General features: G+C 36.0%; 2 protein-coding genes across 3 annotated transcripts; both read right to left on the bottom strand.

Moving 5' to 3' along the window:
• Window positions 1–1223: 1223 nt before the first annotated feature.
• Window positions 1224–18752, bottom strand: LOC145093508 (uncharacterized). Of its 2 annotated transcripts, none has more exons than XM_079031650.1 (2): window positions 18379–18752; window positions 1224–1245 (listed from the first exon to the last, which is right to left on the bottom strand). In XM_079031650.1, exon 1 carries the CDS (start codon window positions 18616–18618, stop codon window positions 18409–18411), a length of 210 nt encoding a protein of 69 aa, XP_078887776.1. In that variant the 5' UTR covers window positions 18619–18752; the 3' UTR covers window positions 1224–1245; window positions 18379–18408. The 2 variants fall into 2 exon arrangements, with proteins under 2 accessions (XP_078887776.1, XP_078887775.1); XM_079031649.1 differs by lacking the exon at window positions 1224–1245 and adding an exon at window positions 7819–7957.
• LOC145095973 (uncharacterized) lies at window positions 17090–17587 on the bottom strand. Its single transcript, XM_079033772.1, has one exon. It carries the CDS (start codon window positions 17585–17587, stop codon window positions 17090–17092), a length of 498 nt encoding a protein of 165 aa, XP_078889898.1.
• Window positions 18753–19143: the final 391 nt, after the last annotated feature.

Below are 19143 nucleotides of genomic sequence, written 5' to 3'. Positions count from 1 at the left end.
GTATTTTGGGGAACTCACTAAGCTTTGTGCTTACAGTGTTAGTGTTGTTATTTCAGGTACTAGCGATGACCGTGGGAAGGCGCCGGCTTGATCTGTACACACGCATGGGATTTTCGATATACATTGATCTTGGGATTTTGTATAATGTTAATTGAGATTTAAACTTGATGTTTTTATGAAAAGTTAATGAGAAATGTTTTTATAAATTGTGAAAAATTATTTTGAAATGTACGGTGTTACAGCAAACAACTGAAGGAAAATTATTTCTTTCGATCAATGAATGTTTTGTTAAAAAAATTCAAATTATCGATGGTTAAGTCGAAAATAAAAATTTATTCTAGTGGTTAAATCAAACAATATTCAAACTCTCATGGTTTTATAGGATACAAAGTTGTATGCAGTAATTTTTTTAAATAAAAGAGAACTCTCAGTTATTAACATAAAAAAAATCTTTCGATGGTTAAACCGAAAAAAAAAACAACTATAGTGGTTTTTATGAAAACCTTTTTTTCCCATAAAAACATATTTGTATGCATTTTTTGTAATATAATTGTTTGTATACATTGTTTTTATAACAATGTTCTTGTATACGAAAACCTATTATATATATATATATATATATATATATATATATATATATATATATATATATATATATATATATATATATATATATATGCATTTATTATAAAATAGATGTGTCACACCCCCGAACCAGACGTCGGAAACATGCACGGGCTTGGGTGACTTCATTCTTGTAGTATCATCGCAGAGTATATAATTGAAAAATAACAACATCATCATCACACAAGTAATATTACAACTAGCATTGGTTTACATCAAATACTGTATTTAAATATTACATGCCAAAATAGTCAAAGTATGATGACACAAAATATAAAAAATATCCATGAATTCTTTCTGCCCAATCTGCTCTACGGTTTCCTGAGAATACAAGTTAATTTGAAAGGTCAACATAAAAATATTGGTGAGTTCATAAGCATGTTTGAGAAAATGATTTGTATTACTTTGTAAACACCAGAAATCCAATATTTTCTGAAAAACAGTTTGATATGTTTGTGTCCGGTCTTTTATTAATGCATGTGTGTTAATGTTTGCTAGAATGCAAAGAGAGTATGGAGAGAATGACAAAAAGAATATAAATAGAATACAAAGGGAATACAAAGAGAATGACCTCAGATAACCCGATGTTGTCTGCAAAAGAGAATGCTGATATCTCAACCCCTGAAGTTAAGTAACAATACGAGTATATTACTGTGTTATCCAAAAAGAAAAGAGAATGGTTTCCCGTAAAATTTATAACGTTAATTCCTCTAAGTGAGTCGTTACAACCATAAATGAAAATTTCGTCTGTCTTGGCGTTTTTCGGATGCCGACTGAACAAGGTAAGGTTTTTGGTACCCTAGACTGGTCTAGTCTAACTGTAGCGAACAGCTCAGGTGTGGGGTGTCAACTTCGTATAGATCTAGATCTATACACAAACTGATGCTCTCCCTCCAGGAGACTCTGGTTATAACAACAAGCTACGATTGTACACTCAATGGGTGTCAACCAACATGACTCACAAGATCCTTAATCGAATTTACGCGAAAAGAAACATATAAGGTATATTCCTAGCCCAATGAACATGTAAGTGGACAACTAAGGCCCACTAAGCATGTGAATTATTTCCATGCTCAAAAGGAATGAGAATATATATCCAGGGCCCAATATATATGTAAAAGGACAACTAAGGCCCATTTAACATGTATATCATTTCCAGGCCCAATAAGCATATAAGGAGTATCCCAGGCCCAATAAACATGTAAGTGAACTACTAAGGCCCACTAAGCATGAAAATTAATTCCAGACCCAATAAAGGTAAGAATGACGTAGTCTATCTGTTGTTTGTTACGTTAATTGTATAAGCTTCGTTGGTTACCAAATTGACCTGAAAAGCCCACTTTTTTTGTAAAAAGACATTTTTGGTCCTAAAACCACAAATTTACAATTGTAGCACATGTTTGGTAAAAGTGACAATTTAGGTCCTTTAAGGACAAAATTTCTATTTGAGACTAGATTTAAGTATAAATAACATTTTTAACTCACTTTTGTCAAAAATATCATTTTTGGCTTGATTTTTATGAAAATGTACATTTTCGGCCCATTTATAAATGAATATATCTTTTTTGCCCAAGTTTTAATAAATTTACATTTTTTTTGTTCCTCTTATCAAAAACTCGAAAAAGCCTAAAAGAAGCCCATTTATGAATTTTTAAACAGGTAAGCCCTTTTAAGGTCACAAATATCAAAAAGATTCATATTTATGAAAATACATTCCTTTTGGTTCCTAAAAAACGGTGAGTTACATATAGTACCCCATTTTTGGTTATTTTGTCACTTTTGGCCCCTTTCATCAAAATCTCATAGTTTTAAGTAACTTTGATGTATTTTAAAACCTTTTCTTTGCATAATTAGTTGAAATGAGTATTATGTTCTACAAATATCATCACATTTTAGTAGATCTTCAAGTTCATGGAGTTTATAACACATAATCACACATATATCTTGAAAAACACACAATATCATGCATACACACATAGATCTACATAAAACAACTTGTATTCTCCCCCAAAAGATAGTAAAAACTGAAAATAGGGGGTATGAACTGACATTGCTTTGAAGGTTTCGGTTTTTGATAAAGAATGATGAGGATCTCGGCCCTAGAAGCTTCTTATGTGGAGCTTTTCGAATCTAAGATGGATCTAGAGCATAGATCACGAATGAGGTGTTAATAGATGGAGGATTTGTCATATGATGAAGTTAAACACTAGAATATAAGATATCTTAGCAAGATGATGAACTTTAATGATGTATTCTCAAGCATACACATGATTTTTCTAGGAGGAAATGAGAGGTTTCTTGAGATTTCTAAAGAGAAGTCTTTGGTTGAATTTGAGAGAAAAAAAATGAAGGTGGTGGGAGTTTTTGCTCCTTGACCGTGATTAAGAAGAAGAGAGAAGAGAGAAGTGTGAAAAGACATTGCATGGATGTATGGGATTTTCTTGCTGTATGTTGTGTATTGCATGGATATTCACCATGTAAACATGAGGTGTTAAGTAATTATTCATGCTAATTTGTTTTTTTATATGTGTGGGTCATGAATGACGAGGAAAGAAAAAGAGAAGGAGAAGGTTGGGCCCTCATTGAACATTTTCGAGATCATAGGCCCAATCATGAAGATTCTCGGCCCATTGGGCCCTTCTTATGGGTTCACGGCCTAAAGGTGGTGAAAGGATGGGGTTTACGGCCCAATCGCAATGGAAATATGGGTTTACAGCCCATCGTGGTTCGATAGAGTGATTCACGGCCCATCATGGCCCATGTTAACATGGTGAGACATTTTAGGCCCAATAAGGCCCAAATGCCATGGTTTGACGAATGTGGGTCCAATTAGAGCACAAATGGGGTTCTTTAGCCCCAAATCGTCTAATGAAAGGTTTACTGGCCCATACGAAGTTTAAACCAGGTTATTAGGGTTTCAAACCCATAGTTGAGTATATGAGATGTCTTAATTTAGATTTTGGACTTCACTCAGGAGTTTTGATTCAAATGGATGTTTTTGATTGAGTAGAGAATATGATATCCACTTAGATTACAAGTCTTACAAGAGTTGATGTTTACATGAAAACAGAATTTCCTAGCTAAAAATGCTAGTTGTGACATCATCCCCCCGTTAGAGGGAATTTCGCCCGAAATTCTTTTGGAAGGTAGGATCATGAACGAGAGAATAAGTGAGCGTACTTCTGCTTCATCTGGTCCTCGCGTTCCCATGTGAATTTCGGTCCATGTTTAGCGTTCCACCGAACCTTCATAATTAGAATACGACTCTGCTTCGTACGCTTCACTTACCTGTCCATAATCTCGACCGGTTCCTCGATGAACAGGAGATTCTCGTTTATTTCGATCTCTTCCAGAGGAATGATATGAGTTTCATCTGATAAGCACTTTTTCAGATTTGAGACGTAGAACACAGGGTGTACGCTGCTGAGCTCCGCAGGCAGCTGCAGCTTGTATGCCACCAAGCCAACTCGGGCTAGAATATCGAACGGCCCGATGTATCACAGATTTAGTTTTCCACGTTTCCTAAAACGGATCATCTCTTTCCATGGAGAGACCTTTAATAGTACCCGATCTTCGACTTGGAATTCCAGAGGTGTTTGTCGTTTGTCAGCGTAACTCTTTTGTCGGTCACGCGATGATTGGAGTCGGGCTTTGATTTAGATTATCTTCTCTGTCGTTTCTCGAATGATTTATGGTCTTGTAAGTGTGCTGCTCAGTGATTGCCCTTTTTCCAGATGAGTGTCACCGACCTCATACCAACAGAGAGGCGATCGACATTTGCGACCATATAAAGCCTCAAAAGGTGCAACCTTTATGCTTGTATGATAACTGTTGTTGTACGAGAACTCAATCAAAGGAAAGTGGGTATCCCATGATTAGCCGAAATCGATCACACAGGCTCAAAGCATGTCTTCAAGTGTTTGAATGGTTCGTTCGCTCTGGCCATCGGTTTGAGGGTGGTAAGCAGTGCTCATGTCTAGTTGTGTTCCTATAGCTTTGTGCAGTGACTACCAAAATCATGAAGTAAATCTACTATCACGGTCCGAGATAATAAATAATGGCACTCCATGGAGTCTCACGATCTCTTTTATATAGATTTGTGTTAATCTTTCCATCTTGTACGATTCTTTTATTGGCAGGAAATGGGCGGATATGGTTAATCTATCAACAATCACCCAGATAGCATCCAATCTATCTGCTGTCTTAGGTAATTTGGTTATGAAGTCCATAATAACCCTTTCCCACTTCCACTCGGGTATTACTGGCTGTTGCAGTAACCCTGAGGGCTTCTGATACTCCACTTTCACTTTGGCGCAAGTGAGACACTTGCTCACGTAAGTGGCGATCTCTGCCTTCATATTTGGCCACCAATAATGTTGCTTAATGTCTAGGTACATCTTATCTAAACCTGGATGGACGGAATATCGCGTTCTATGAGCCTCGTTCATGAATATCTCTCTAAATCTCCCAAGTTTAGGGACCCAGATTCTATTCATGAAGTAGTAAGTTTTGTTCCTCCTTGGCTTCAAGGTTTTTATCCATTCCACGCAGTGTTTCATTTGTGGCATTCTCCGGCTTCAATGCATTTGATTGGGCTCCCTTGATCTGTGAAGTTAGGTGGGAGTGGATGGTTATCGATAATGTCTTCACCTGGCGACCTAAGTATTCTTTCCTGTTCAGGGCATCGGCTACCACGTTAGCCTTGCCTGGGTGGTACTTGATTTCGCATTCGTAATCGTTTAGCAGCTCGACCCACCTTCTCTGCCTCATGTTCATCTCCTTTTGGTTCAGAATGTGTTGGAGGCTTTTGTGATCCATGAAGATGGTGCACTTCGTACCGTAGAGGTAGTGCCTCCAAATCTTTAGGGCGAAGACCACAGCTCCCAGCTCAAGATCATGGGTGGTGTAATTTACTTCATGCGTCTTCAATTGTCTAGATACATACCTATGTTTTTATAAATAGCTATATAAAATAAAATAAAATTATAAATAGGAATTTTGCATACAAAAATGTTCTTTTTAAAAAATATATATATAGGAATTTAGCATACAAAAATGTTTTTTATAAAAAATGTTTTTAGGTAGAAAAAAGAAGGCTTTTTATATGAAAATATGTTCTTTTCTATAAATATAATTTTATACAGTAGAAAAAACTATTTGAAACAAGATTTTTAAAAACTAAATTTAGGATGAATTCATAACAAAATTGAAATCTATGCAAAAAGTGTAAATTTTTTACCAAATTTGTAATAAATTTAAAATCTGGGCCAAAAGTGTAAATTGTGAAAGTAATATTACATGTTGACTGGGTCAAGGAGTCAAAATGAATACAATTTTTGATTTTTGGGACTTCTTTGGATAAAAAAATATATATAATAATTAACTCGACTATGAGGCCAAAGTATTAAGATTTTGATGGAGTTTCCCTTTTATTTACATGTTTTACACCTTATTGAGAATATCAATTTAGAATCTCTACAATTGATCATACTTTATAGGATGAAAGTAATTAATTAAGACCAATGTAGGGTGATAGTAGATTATTCATAAAGATGGATATAGCATAGAGATACGACCGACTACTACACACATGTACCGAAGTAAACCACACTCACATAATTACGTCATGGAATATTGTCGCAAGGAAGATCGTAATATCTTTTTTCCTCGAAACTAAGATACATATGACTTACTTTTTTGCCTTAATGTCCTCCAACGTTGTCTGTAATTGAAAAAAATACATAGTACGCTCGCGTGTGAGATGGAAAAGGTGTACAAGTCGGTGTAGTTGAAGTTGACTTGTTCCTTCTGTTCCTCTTCGATAAAAGTGATATCATAGGGTCCGTTAATGATTCGGTGTTGATAGTGAAGTATAGCTATACTTAGAGTGGATGGATAGTCGTTCAATTATACAGTTTATCTTTTAGGTCACCATGACTCCATACTAAGAAACAGAATCATGAACGTCATAGTTAGACAACATTTCTATGTTTCACGTTTATACAAATATCCATAACAAAAGAATGTTTGATCACAAACTTTGGAGTAGGCTGAATCTAAAGGTTCATAGATCTAAGTACTTATCATGAAGACATACCCTGTATAATTTACAAGTTCGAATATACAAATATTGTCTGTTCGAAATATGTTTACTGGAAACAACGTGTTAGTGACAGAATTAGTTATATGATCATATATAGATTACACACTTGGATCAATCTTAAAACAAGAGTATTTATTTGAGAGAGATTAATTTGTTATTTACTGATTTACCAAGTAAATAACTATAAACTAATTAGAGGGGGTAATAATGGAATATTATTAAAGGTTTAAATTATGACTTATTATCATATTTGACTAATAGATAATTATAATTCAAATAAACCTTAGAGGCTAAGGAGAAACATAATTGAATTTGCACCACCTATATATAACTTACCTGACGTTTGGTTTACAAAATGTTTTTAAATGATTTGTAATTTGTTAGGAATTGTAATTCAATTTCATATTCTGTTTGGTTTGGTTGATAGGAAATGTAAATGGAATAATGTAAAATGACATAATTGTTCTTCTTGTTTTTTTGCTTAATTTTACTTTGTTTTATAATTTATATGTAAAAATATATTACTCCCTCCGTCCCAAAATAATAGTTCACAGACAAAAAACACACAGTTTAAGAAAACATTAATTACCGTTAACTTTATTAAATGAAATGACAGTCTTACCCTTCTGTTGCATTTAATTCCATGGTAGTTGCATTTAATTTTATGGTAATTTAACTAATAATGAGGGGTATTATGGTAAAAGACATATTTATTTTTAGAAGTAGACAATTATTTTGGGACAAACCAAAAAGGAAACATGGACTATTAATATGGGACGGAGGGAGTATATAAATTATAAAAACAATAAATGGTGGCAGTGCCAGTACTGTTGGGTGCTAATGATTGTGGTTGTGGCGGCGGCAATGGTGGTCTTGGTAGTAGAGGTGGGGCGGGTGGTGGTTGCAAAGGTAGGTGGTGGGTGTTGGTTGTAACAAGTAGTGGTAAAGGTGGCAGCAATAGTGATGGTGGAGGTGGCAGTTGCGGTGGTGGTATGGTGGTTGATGGTGGTGAAAAAAATATTATGGTAATTGTAATAGCGTAAATTTTCAAACAAATTTTCTTTTAAAATCACATAATTCCCAAATCACGTTTCACAAAAACACCATTGAATTTATTTACAAAACACAACTCTATATTTTTTTAATAATAATAATCCAGGATCCTCAAATCATAACTCCTTCTCTGGTGTGTACTATCGAGTCAGTGCCTTCCCGTGATTCCAAGAAAACCTGAAACACATAACACATAACACGGTAAGCACAAAGCTTAGTGAGTTCCCCAAAATACAACACACACAGCTCATCAGCCACTCGAGGCTATATCACTGTAAGACCCTCCGGTCAATGTGTCTTAGTGGGACCCTCCAGTCCCACGGTTCGTTGGACCCTCTGGTCCGGTCTGTAAAGCTCCGCATAGCATAAATCACAAAGACATAATGCATAGCATGCAACATAAAGCGGGATAATGTAATACTCAATGTAAACACATAAGACCCTCCGGTCAAACATAAGTACCACTCTAGGTAACGTATAGTAAGCAGACCCACCTCGGATGAAGAATGGCTCCTATAATTGTTGACACTGCACACCGGCCCCTAACACTGTGCCAAACCCACAGTTAACTCAATTAGGATCTAAGACCATACCTTCACTCATCAGGTCTAAAGATGACCCACCAACTCAGTCCACAAATAACCCAAATCCATTGGGCCCAACGAGGCCCAATACTAATTGGGCCCATCCAAGGCCCAACCCTTAACTCAAGTCAAGAAGGCAAGCCCAACATAAGGGCCCACTAATGGCCCAATCTTCCCAATTAGGCCCATCCTTAAATAGACCTAACCCTCAAGCCCAATAATCCTTTGCTAAATCCAAGGAGGGTAAAAAGACCATTTTGCCCCTCAATATTCACATTTGCTCAAAACACTAAAAAGTCAACAGAAAGTCAACACTTGCCACGTACGCTGGGCGTACGTCTCTCTACGTTGGGCGTACGTCTCTCTACGCTGGGCGTACGTCTCTCTACGCTGGGCGTACGTCTCTCAACGTTGGGTGTACGCTTAGCCATGCATGCAACGTGGGTGACTCAGTACAACGTTGCGCGTAGCTGGGAGTACACTCGACGTACGTCCCAGACTTGCTTATCCCACTCAAGTGGTCTTAACCCGTTAAGACAAAGGCTACCATCTCAGATCTCGGTCAAATGAAGTCTCTTATAACATAAAGTTGGTGACTTTAAGCTCTATCAAGGCTGAACAAGTCAAGATCTCATAAACTCTCACTTTTTCCACCATAAAATCCACATATCTCATAGTTTGGGAGATCTTGACCACCAAGACTCCATTTTTATGAACTTATACCATCTAAAGACATCAAAGGGGACAAGTACACTGTTCTTGGGTTGACCAACTCATAAACCTTCAAGCTTTGGGGACATAAACCCTAAAATGGACCATTAGATGAACCATGCAAAAGAAGAGCCAAGTTTTGAGCTTTATACCTCTGAATGATGCTCAATCCTCAAGGAAACTCAGATCCAAGAGCTTGAATGACAACTCTTCTTCCTTCAAAGTTCCTTCTTCTCAAAAGAATCCCCCAAGATCGCTTCATAAGCCTCCAATGCTCACATAAGCAAAGAAACGAGATTTAGGGTTTTGAGGGAAGTAACATGCTGGAAATGGTGGTTGAATATGATGGCATATTGTTCCTTAAATAGGGATACTTCAAGACATTAGGGTTTTCTTCCAGGACCTAGTACGCTGGGCGTACCCTCTGGTACGCTAGGCGTACTAGGTGGCCTTCGCGTCTCTTCCACGCATATAAGTACGCCGAGCGTACACATAATTACGCCCCGCGTACTCGACCGCGACACATCTCAAAATAAGGACTTAGCTTGCCAAATCATCAAACTTTCATCGCTTCCTCGACATAACCCCGATTCCCACCAACCTCATATCCTCGGATAGGTGACGAGATGCCCTAAGCTCCTAACAACTCGTCACAACCCCGAGAATCCCTCATGCCCTATTTGTAGCCCATGAACCCTAATCACGGACAATCAGAAGCAGGATGTTATAGTAATCTTGAACTTTCCCTACTAAAAAGGATGAAAGTAATTCAATGGAATGGACTTTCCCTCATTTGATGGAAAGTTCATCTCATTTAGGAATCTAATTCTTTAGCAAAAACAAACATGGGAATATGGTGGAATTTGATTTTAATTTCCAAGGATTCCAATGAACCAAATGTCACCTAAGATTTCCACCACTCTCTCCCTCCTCCTAGCCGACGATTCCAAGAAGACAAACCGTAGGGTTTGGTCGATTTTGTTAAGGTCCAACAAAGAAAGATTTTGTTAGAGTTGAAGTATAAAGGGTGTAATGCCATTAGAAAATTTTTACTTTGGATCCTGTAACTTCTTATAAAATAAAGGTTATCCTTAAACCTTCTTGCATGTTAATTTTGGTTGTTATTAATCAAGAAGTAAACTATAATTCAATCATAGTATTTTTTATGTTGCTTCTATTAGAAGTTAATGGTTTATTCTAGAAATCATTTTATACACCATTATGTATGATACAAAACCAAATTGAAACTAAATTGAAATTTAAAAATATTTAATATGAAATTTAAAAATATATATTAGCATGTGTTTTGTGACAACCCGGAATTTTGCATTCGATCAAACCCTAAAAGTCAATCACTTCAATTTATAAGTCAATTACTTTATTACTTATTTTTAGCAAATTTAAAGTTCGTTTGATTATTTTAATATTATTCTTTAAACGAACGGGTGAAAGGAAGTGTCGTCTCGGGTCTTGAAATTTCAAAACCGCAAACACCTCGTGTCTTAGAAGTTCACGGCCAAACTTTTATGTTTGGGCCGAAAAATCTTCCAAAACCGTGAACTCATGCATTAAGCATGAGTTTACTCCCCAAACTAGTCATTTTATGTTTACTCCCCAAAGAACATCACTTTTCATTTTAAAAGAGTAAACTCAAAAACCCTCTCAAGTATCATCCAAGATTTAATTCAAGATCTTCAAACTTGTAAGTGTTCTAGCCATTTCAAGTTGGTATAACACTTAATCTAGTGATTGTGCATCTTTTCATCCATCCATTTTTGTGTTTTGATTAGATTTCCAAAAACACCAAGAACACACACTAAGTGTTCTTGGACTTTTAGCTCATTTCAAGCTTCCTTATAGTAAGTACTTCCATCCTTGAGTCTTATTAAGCTTGTATTACATGTTAGCATCAAGAAAATGTGCCAAGAACACAAGGATTAAGGTGTTCACGGTCCAAGAATGTTCTTGGGTTGTAAACACCAAGTAAGGCACCAAAGTGTGCCTAAGTCCTTTACCTAGCCTTAGTTTGATGTCTAAACCTTCCCTTGATGTGTTTAAGCCTTGAAAAACACCAAAGTCCACCATTTCTATGTGTTTACGGTTTGGGGATCTCCCAAAACCGTAAACACCCTAAAGTAAGTTTATTTGGGCCATATTCCTTCCTTAGGCCTAAAAACTAACCTAGACAATTACCTTGATGAGTTAAGGACTTGAAAACATGGCAATACCATTTTCCATATGGGTTTACGGTAGTAAACCCAAAGGGAAATGACCATGAGTCCGTAAACTCCTCAAAGGAGTGTTTTATTGCCCTAATCCCTTCCAAAGGCCTAACCACCAAGTAGAAATGTTTCAAAGGACTTGTAAAACCTCAAAACAACATATGGTCATAAAGTGTAGAGTTTACGACCGTAAACCCTTGAGTTTACTGCCGTAAACTCCTTGGGTAATGGTCATTAAAACCGTAAACTCCAAAGGAGTTTACCCTTGAACTCCAAACACTCTAGCTTTGCCCTACAAACACTTGGATGCAACCCTTGTGATCTTTAACACTCGGAACAAAGTGTTTTCATGTTCTAGAGTGTCCCAACTTAATTTATTAGTTATAAATTGGCTAATTAGTTATATATATGTTCATTATATGATAACTAGGCTCGTGCATGTGTACAAGTCTCCATTTGTCACCTAGCATCGTATCCGACATTTCAATCCAATTAACTCACTGCAAGTGAGTTCATACCCCTAATCAATGGTTTAATTGTTTTAAATGCTTTTATGGGGGGAATACAAGTTGAATACTTATAGTTATTACTTCAATCACATGTGATTAATAACTACAAAACCAGTGATTTTTCTTACTGTTTAAACTGTTTATCAAACTGCTTTGCTTCAAACTGTTTTACAAACTCTTTTACTTATCAAATACTTTTACTTAAACTCTGTTATACTTATTATCAATTGCATGTCCATGTATGTATAGTTATATAAGCAATGTCTAAAAGGCTTAGGAAGGCCGCCCGCCTTATTTCCTTTTCGCCATTGAGATGTGGTCTGGTGGGGTATCGGGTGTCCGTTCAAAGTTCGTTTAAATATTAGTTATATATCATGTGTACATATATAGTCATAAAAGGGTATTTCCAGTAAAATCAATACCCTTGGGTAGCAAGGGTATATTTCAATGTTCATACGTACAAGTTATATTACTAGTAAACTACAATAGGCGTAGTTTAGGGTTTTACTAATACTAATACAAGAACAATGAATCACACAAAGAGTCAGTGCATACATGAGTCATAATACTTAGTGATGAGAAACAAACATAATACATAGTGATGAGAAACAAACATAATACGTAGTGATGAGAAACAAACATAATACGTAGTGATGAGAAACAAACATACAGGCTAAACAGAGGAAGAACACACAATACAACTAGCACATACATTACATTCAGTTATATGAGCCATTAAACGGGTCATGGCACTACCTGCCATGACAGTTTTTGTATCCAGAATCTCCTTAATTGGGGAGCGTATGAGTTTGCATATAGATCTATACTGGATTGACTATCCTACACCTTGCTGCTCGCTACAGTGGGACTTGCAAGTCTTCGGGTGCCAAATGTCATTTCTTACGGCGTCTTACATCATCGTTTTACTATTGAGTCGGTAGCAGGGTACAGGCCGATCACATTGTACTTTAAATAACAATTGGTTTAAGGTAGTTAGTACAACAGTAGTTACTTAATACAACACTACAGTACTATAATATTTATCCCATTACATTCACTTCGTGAACATTCACACGATGCACGGTAATGTAAAAACTATATTTTTGGTTAATGATAGTCGGATTTGGGAAAATACATACTCTTACAAGAGACACACATACAGTTACTAGATGCCTTGGTAGAAGGCTACTCTTAGTAGGAAACATAGGGTTTTCTAGGATAGTTCAAACAAACACAAACTTTACAAAACTTATACATTACATCTTACAAACATCTTACCAGCTTTCATACAAACTAAGACACTAATATACTTATGATCTCACCATCTTTAAAGCTGATACTCGCTTTCAAAATAACTTGTATTCTCAGGTCACCACTAGACAGGTACAGGTGCCAGGCTTTTGAGAAGATGAAGTTCATTCAAGACTCATCTTTTATTTTGATATGTATATTTTTAGTGTCTATATAACTTGACAGAACATACATGTATGAAATTATATTATTAATGCAATGGATGATGTTGTTGCTTGTTTACTGTTATTCATTGTTATGATACTGTACATGACGTCCTCCGCCCCAGAATGTTTCCGCCATTCATGGTTTTGGGGTATGACATGTTTCTCGTGTCTTTTGTGTTATATATGATTAAGTACTGATTAATTCCAATAATAGTTATGTTATGCTATTTTTCTCGTTCCATGTCGTGTTTTAATTGAATGGTTTTCGTATTAGTAAAAAAAATAATGACATCATGCCATGTTGTATTGTGGTACATAAAACATTATTGTGTTGTGTGAGACAGAGTTGCAAACAAACCAAAGGTTTATCGAATTGTTCGTAAACCGTTCAACAGTACTTTTGTTTATGTTCGCTTATTTAATAAATGAACGAACATAAACACAAATTTTCATTTAGGAAAAAGTCTTGTTCGTTCAAAAATTATGTTTGTTTATTTAAGTTCCTTTTATTTCCTTTTATGTTCTTATATGTTCAACTGCGTTTGATTACATTACCATATTATATGTTCGTTTATGTTTATATATGTTCAATTATATTTATTTATCTTCGTTCGTTTAGCATGTTCACGAATATAAACAATGTAATTCGTTAAACAAACCAACATAAACAAAAAAAAACTCGTTCATTTATTCGTTAATTAGTTCGACTAACTTAAACAAATGAACATGAATATGACCTTGTTCTGTCTTGGTGGGTTGGTTCGTTTACCGCACTAGTGAGACAAAATTTTGTCTTAAGGCTGGAGGGAGTGGTGCCACCGAAACCACACTCCCTCCCCCGCCACATAAGCGTCATGTCACTTTTTACCACTCAAATGTGGTTTCTTGCCACACTAAGGGTGTGGTGCCACAGTTTTAGTTTTAGTTTTTTTTTTGTTTGTTTTTTTTTTTTTTGTTAATTATTTTAATTTAGTAAAACTTATTTTTTTAATAAAAAAACATAATTTTAAAAAACATAATATTTCATTAATTAAAAATACAAATACCATACATTACTTAATTTAAAAAAAAAAAAAAAAAAAAAAAAAAAAAAAAAAAAAAAAAAAAAAACCCTAAAAATTTTTAAAAAACAAAGTAGAAACATAAAACCTACAACTTAAAAAAAACACACACAAAACCATTAAAAACTTGAAAAAAAAACTAGAAATTAGCCACGATTGATGTAACGGTTTTTTACTTCCTCCTTCATCGCCAAAACCACTTCAAGCTCGGCCCCGGTCATATTCGACGTGTCCATCGCTAGTATTCGCATGTCGCTCTCACTTTGTTTCCGAAGCTCTCTTTCAGAAGCAATTTTCAAAATCTTGTCCATTCTGTCTTTTATACCCCTCATGTCGGATCCCATTTCTTTCAAATCATCTGAGTCCGACGTTTTGCCTTTGTCTTTACTTTTTGATTTGTCTCTTCCCAATGGTCGGGAAGGTGGTGAAACTGAAATAGGCTCATCTTCGTTCAGATCAAATTGAACACGAGCATCTGATGTAGTGTGGTCGGACTCAGATGTTCTGCTGCGTTTTGACCCACTATCGATATGTTGGTCAGATGTTTTGCTACTCAGTCATTTCCTATTATCTTTCAAAAAATTCCAAACTTCAAGAAACTTGAAAGGTTTCAGATTTTCTTTTTGATACACTTTCAACGCTTTCTTCAAAATCACTTCATCGCTTTCTCCACTTTTCCATTAACGTTTCATGTTGTTCCACAAGTCATTAAACAACATGACTTTTTTGTTCATCTTCCCCCATTTGGAGTACACTTGATGTTTTGAACGGTATTCTCCACGGTTCATTCATTTATGGAACCTGTGTAAAACGCGAATCCAAAAGCGTCATGCTTTTGGTCTTTTCCAACCGCCGCATCTTCTGAAATATCGATCCAAGATTGTGCCAACACTAACGTTTCCAAAGGTTTCCAACATCTAGCCTCCGCCTTCTCTTTTCTTTTAGTCGCTGCTCGAGTGGGTTGGGTTTCTGTAACGAATTCCGGTTCAGAATCAGAAACGACCGTTTCTGGTTGTGTTTGTGTTTGTTGAACAAACTCGGGTTGGGACAAAAAATCAAATGGATTAAAATCCGAGTTGGATTGTGGTAGTGGTGATGTTTGTGGTTGTCCTGGTCGTTGTGGAAAATACGGAAACATACCACCGTAGTGGTAATACGGAGGTGAGAAAATCGGTTGATCAAACGAAGGTACTAGGGTGTTGGTATTTCTGACTGGTGTTTTTTCTTTGCTAGTTCGTTTGGAAGATGACATTTTTCAAATAAAAATATAAAAAAAAGAGTAGAGATATGATAAAAAAATTGTGTAAAAATGTTGTGTAAAAATATTGTGTAGATTGGTAATATAGTAAAGTTTAAAATAAAAAAAAAAACAAAAAAATAAAAAAAAAATAAAAAAGAATAATAATAATAAAAAAAAACATTCAACGGTCAAAAGGCAGTCAAACATCAAGGACCAATCACAATGCACGGTACTCCCTAGACGCACTGCGGCCGAGACCGCGGTCTGGGGGCGGTGTTCCAGGTCCATGTGGCACGAAGTGCGGTCCCGGACCGCACCCATACCGTTAAGCCAAATAACTTTCCATCATTCCATGCGTTGTTAGGCTGGAGGGAGTGGTGCCACCGAAACCGCACTCCCTCCCTCGCCACGTAAGCGCCACATCACATTTTACCACTTAAGTGTGGTTTCTTGCCACACCAAGGGTGTGGTGCCACACTTTGCATTTCCTTTATTTTTTTGTTTTTTTTTTAAGTATTTTAATTTAATAAAACTTCTTTTTTTTTTAACTAATTTAATTTAATATACCTTCTATTTTAATAAAAAAAAAAACATAATTCTTCATTACTTGAAAATAAAATAAAAAACAGTACATTGCGTTACTAAAAAAAAACCACACACATGACATTTAAATAACCCTATAAACTTAAAAAACATAAATAAAATAACTAAAGGAAACTACATAAAGTCGTTCTCCGAGAACTCGTCTTCGGGGTCATCCGGTGGATCCAAATTAAGGTTAATGTTTTGAACCCCGTAAATGTGTTCCACCAAGTCATTGCGAAGATTATGAAATGTTTCATTGCAACGTATCTCTGCTCTTCTGTTTATATACTCTTCGCCACCAATTTTTATTGGCTGTGTCTCTGGTATTATTTCTTCCTCGTCAAACACACATATCGCTCTTCCTTCGTCTTCAATAATCATGTTATGCAATATAATACACGTATACATGATTTCTTGAAGTTTTTCCTCGCCCAAATAAGCTGCTGGTTTTTTCAGTATGAACCATCGTTTCTTCAGAGCTCCAAAAGCACGCTCAACATCCTTCATAGCTCTTTCTTGAGCTCTCTTGAATTTCTTTCGTCTAGAACCATGTGGAGCTGAAAACGACTTAACAAACACAGCATACTCAGGATAGATTCCATCGACCAGATAATAACCATACTTATATGGCGTTCCATGCACTTGAAAAGAAGAATCTGGTACGGATCCATCGTATATATTGTTAAATATTGGTGAACAGTTAAGAACGTTGATGTCGTTAATCGAACCAGGAGAACCAAAAAAAGCATGCCAAATCCACATATCTTGTGATGCAACTGCTTCAAGTACCACCGTTGGGTGACCATGATCACCTTGTGTAAATTGCCCATGATATGCTGTAGGGCAATTTTCCCATGCCCAATGGAGACAATCTAAGCTTCCTAGCATTCCAGGAAACCCATGCACACTAGCATGATGAGCTTGCAATTGCAAGATGTCATTACGTGTAGGCTTTTGGACCATAAAACTGAATGACAGTTTTGCAGAAAAAATGGAGACTGTCTCGTGCTGTCCTAGCAGACATCCTAAAACTTTCGTCTAACGCATCAGGCGGAATGCCATATGCTAACTGACGAAGTGCGGCCGTACATTTTTGTAACGAAGTGAAACCGGGTGTACCTCTAGCATCGTAGCGTTGTTGGAAAAAACTGCACTCCCTCGTTACATCTTCAACTATACGTTCGAATAAACCTTTGAGCATTCTGAAGCGCCTACGAAAATAATACCCTTGGTAAGTGGCATTCTCTGCAAAATAGTCTTGCACCAAACGTTGGTTGGCTTTTTCACGATTTCTGTAAATGTATCTTCGTGTTCTCTGTTGAGAACTTGCAGCTGCGTTGTTACATACAACGTTGTATGTTTGTTCCGCCATTTGAACACACGCAATAGCGGTATCAAAAATAGTTTGAAATTCTTCAGAAGATGAAGAAGATGACATTTTTTGGAGAGTGGTGATTTAAAAAAAAAAAAAAAAAAATTGAGAGAGAAGATTGTATTGTGAAAAAAATTGAGTTTGATATGTGTATATATATAGGAAGGAAAGAAAAAAAAAACAAAAAAAAAGAAAAAAAAAAAAAGGGGAAATTGCGTTCAACGGTCAAGAATATGACCAACCAATCAAATACCACGGTCTTCAAGGGCCGCACTGCGGTCTCAATGGCAGGAAACCGCACCCTGGGGGCGGTGTTCCCTGCTGATGTGGCACCAAGGTGCGGTCTCCTACCGCACCACTCCGAGAAGTCTTACCGGAATCAATCAATTTCCAAACGAATTCCCATTCGCCCAACACAACTTTGAAGATATCAATATATGGAGTGACACTTGAAAAGAAAAATCAACTTAATTAATCAATCAAATGCAATGGAAAGCTAAAACCTATTTGTTTTTCCGACTGCCCACCACCTACCACCGTCAAGCGATATATTTATGCGTCGGTGCTGTCCTGTTGGAAAATACCCAAAATAGAAAAGATTTTGCTATTTAACTAAGTTAAGGGGTTCTACAGTGTTCTTGATGTCATAGCAACAACAAGTTGTACCACACGCATTATACATTTCAACTTCACTAACACTCGAATCAAAAACACAATAACCAGCAAAAGAAAACCCAGATCTAAACGGAGCTAATAAATCAATAACCAAATCGAAACATCCATCGAAAAGAAACAGATTATTGATAAAACTACAAGTAGAATAAAGCTATTACAGTACAGATCTCTAGATTTAAAACCTGATTTATGCGGAGGAGGTGCGGCGGTGTTTAGCCGGTGTAGATATGGACATGAACGGCGAGGATAAGGATGGAATAGATGGTGAAGAAGATGAGAGTGTGAACAGCGATTGCTTTGCCGTTGGTCTTCATGCTCCCAAATTCTACCTGCTTACCGTTTCCGGGTAACTGAAAAAGGAGTCCCGGCTGCAATAGAATGAAGAGTACTACACCAATCAATACGGGTCCCCAGTCCGCCATTTTTGTTCTTGTGTTCTATTGCAGAACTGAAATTGGTGCTTGTGGAGAAGCGTTGGAAAGAGAGATTCGAATCGAAGGAGAAGTGCTAGGGGCGGGATGGGACCTAAGCTCGCTTTAACACGTATAAAAGATGTTTGTGCACATAAAGGTGTTTTTTAGTTTCCAAGATATTAAGTTATTATTTTATAGATTTATTAGTTTATAAATATGAGGTCACCATTATAAAATTAATTATATTTTTATAATAAAATTTTATAATTATTAATCAATTATTTTAAATAAATTATTAATTAAGAGATATATATAAATTTTAAAATTATTATAACTTCAAATTTAACATATAATTAGAAAATGTAAATTTAAGTTTTTAAATGAGTTGCCTAATATATCTACGTGACACATGACATTAATAATAATATTAATGAGGAATTGTATTAGAGTGACACTTGGCAAAAGGAGATTAAAACTATTCATTTATTAGAATAGGAATTATTTGGAAAATTCTGTGGTTATAGACAATTTTTT

Source organism: Lactuca serriola, chromosome 3 (assembly GCF_051521515.1).
Source record: "Lactuca serriola cultivar US96UC23 chromosome 3, Lser_US96UC23_V15, whole genome shotgun sequence".
Classification (NCBI taxonomy): domain Eukaryota; kingdom Viridiplantae; phylum Streptophyta; class Magnoliopsida; order Asterales; family Asteraceae; genus Lactuca; species Lactuca serriola.
Note: the sequence above shows the minus strand (reverse complement) of the source record. Positions and strands in the feature narration are given on the sequence as shown.